The 2,810-nt window shown below is 43.9% G+C and overlaps 1 protein-coding gene across 1 annotated transcript; it reads right to left on the bottom strand.

Annotated features, from left to right (window-relative positions):
* Positions 1-557: 557 nt before the first annotated feature.
* LOC149079569 (uncharacterized) lies at positions 558-1,514 on the bottom strand. The gene has a single exon (XM_089240426.1). It carries the CDS (start codon positions 1,512-1,514, stop codon positions 558-560), a length of 957 nt encoding a protein of 318 aa, XP_089096552.1.
* Positions 1,515-2,810: the final 1,296 nt, after the last annotated feature.

Here is a 2,810-nt window from a genome sequence, read left to right on the forward strand (position 1 = left end):
AGAATCACCAATTACCATAGCAATATCATCCGCATACACTTGAATTTTTATATTTTCAGGCCAGTTTTTTGTGAGTAAGTCATTTATGACAAGGTTCCACAGCATCGGCCCACTACAGGAACCTTGAGGGCACCCTTTCGTTTGAACTATAGTGGCCTCGCCCTCATCTGTAAAAAGGGATATATGTCTTTCTCTGATTGCATCAATCATTGTTCTTCTCACATTGTCCGGCATTGAGATGTTGAGAAGTTGTTTTACTATTGTTTTATGTGAAATGTTATTGAAGGCTCCCTTAATATCTACTGATATTAGGGCAACATCTTGTTTTTGGCTCTTAAATGTTTGTATGCTGTCATGAATCTTTGAGAGTGCTGTCTCAGTCGAGAATCCTCTTCTAAATCCATGTTGTTTATCGCTGATCCACTTCGTTTTCTCGATGTAGTAGTTGATCCTTTGTGTCAGCAACTTTTCGAGAATTTTGCCCACTGTGTTTAGAAGAACTATTGGACGGTATGAGTTGATATTGTTCGGATCTTTTCCTGGTTTTAGAAATAGTATCAGTTGCCCTTTCTTGAATGCTGTAGGGAAAATATTGAAGCTGAGGCATTTATTGAATAGATGGGGAACGGGAGGTGGTGATCCACGGTTTCCTTCTTGGTGGCTTGTTTAGCCAGTGTGTCTGCCTCCTCGTTTCTCCAGTTGCCTTCGTGCGCCTTCACCCAGGAGAGCGAGATGTTTGGGCTATTAATAAGAATTCCTCTGATAATTCTGGTTGCTTCCGTTTTGGATAGCGGGTCAGCAATCGATTGAAGTGATGAGAGAGAATCCGTTATTATTCTGACTGGTCGATTCATCACTTGGGCCTTTTTGACTGCCTCCAGAATAGCATGCATCTCTGCTTGGAAGACCGAGGTCTCGTTATTTAGTTTATGGGCCCATTTGTGTGTAATTTTCTGTTTTTCGATGATGACGAGAGCTGCCGCCGTGGCTTCATCCATTCTAGACCCGTCTGTGTAAATCTCTGTCTCTGTTGTTGGTTGCTCCTCTTTCAGACAGATTTGTCCCTGCTTGGTGCTGGTGGCTGGGTGGGCCGACCATCCTGTAGCCTTTTGGTCTATTTGTGAGGGCGTGACTATCCCGCAGCTTCTCTCCGGTCTGGCGGGTCTTTTAAGCCTGGTCAACAGTCCCATCTTGGCTTCAAACTCTGTCCAGAGACTTAGTGGGGGGAGACCCGTGATCGTCTGAAGGGCGTTGGTCGGGGTCGTCGAATATGCTTTCGTGATGTATAGCAAGAAGCCTCTTTGCGTAGAATCCAGCTTCTTTTTGGCTTGTTGGGACAGTTTTTTCCCCCAGACTGGTGCCGCGTATGTGAGAATTCTTTGGATGACTGTGATGTATAATATTCGCCGCATTCTGCTGTTTATTCCCCAGTTGCTGCCCGCACAGCTGAGTAGAGTGGGGAGAATTCTATTGGCCTTGTCTCCTTGTTGCTGAATGTGGTCCACAAACGACATCTTTCCATCAATGTGTACTCCGAGGTATTTAAGTACCTTGGTTCTCTTTATTAGTGAGCCATTCATTCGGAGCGATACGGGGTTTTTGGAGGAGATCCATAAAAATTTGGATTTTTCCGTTGCCACCTCTAATCCATGTGCTTCCATCCAGTTATGTATTGTGTCGAGGACCCCCATAGCCCTTTTCCTTGTCTTTTCTTTGGTATGATCCGATACCAACACTGCAATATCATCAGCGAACGCTTGTATTCTGGTGCTGTTTGGCCACTTTGTTTTAAGTAGGCTGTCTATGACTGCGTTCCAAAGTGTTGGCCCGGAGCAAGAGCCTTGCGGGCAGCCCTTGGAAAGGTCGTGAATGGCTAGTCCGTCTTGCGTCTGTATCGCAACTTTTCTTCCTTTCAACGTGTTGCATGCGATTTTGAAGAGTTGGTTTGAGATTGGCATATTGTTGAGTTTTTCTATGATTGTACTGTGTTTGATCGAGTTTAACGCGTGTTTGATATCTAATGAGATAAGCACTGTGTCGAGCATAGCATTTTTTCGTTTGCCGATTTCTTCTTTTATTTCAAGCAATGCGTGCTCAGTTGAGTGTCCGTCCCTGGCGGAATCCAAATTGTTTGTCGCTCCACCAGTTCTCTTTCTCGGTGTGGTATATGATATGTTGGGTTATGATCTTCTCCAGCGTTTTTCCGATAGTTGGAAGAAGATGTATTGCACGGAACGAGTGTATGTCCCTTGGATCCTTATCTTTCTTGAGGATAAGGAAAATCTTCCCCAACTTGAAGTGCTGAGGGAATACACTCAATTGAAAACATTTATTAAACATAGCGGGCAGGAATCCGGGGAACGTTCGGTTAATATATTTGAGAAGTTTATTATTGATGTGGTCGTGGCCCGGTGCTTTCTTATCATTGAAACGATTAATAATTCTAGATATTTCTGGTTTCGTAATCGGCCTTTCTCTGATTTTATTGTTCCTGGGGGTACTTAAAAGTTGTTCGAGATCGAGTTCCCTGGATGTGTTGCTAGCGGGAAACATCCTCTCCAGTTGGCGTTTTGCTGCGTCCATTATCGTGAGATTTTCTCCCTCCTCCATCATAAGTTGGGCTGGTCTTGCTCTTCTTTTTACTGTGCCTTTATATGTTGCACCATATGGATCCGATGCTTCCATGCAAAACTTTTTCCATTGATCTCGTTTGGCTTTTTTTAATCGCTTTTGTGTAAGCTGCTCTAGTTCTGTGGAATGTTTCCTTGGCCCTGATTTTTTCCTCGTCCTTGGCTTTGTTGTATCGTTTT

Source organism: Pholcus phalangioides, unplaced genomic scaffold (genome assembly GCF_987345545.1).
Source record: "Pholcus phalangioides strain wild (caught in Gottingen) unplaced genomic scaffold, Ppha-v1.0 ptg000012l_1, whole genome shotgun sequence".
Lineage (NCBI taxonomy): Eukaryota > Metazoa > Arthropoda > Arachnida > Araneae > Pholcidae > Pholcus > Pholcus phalangioides.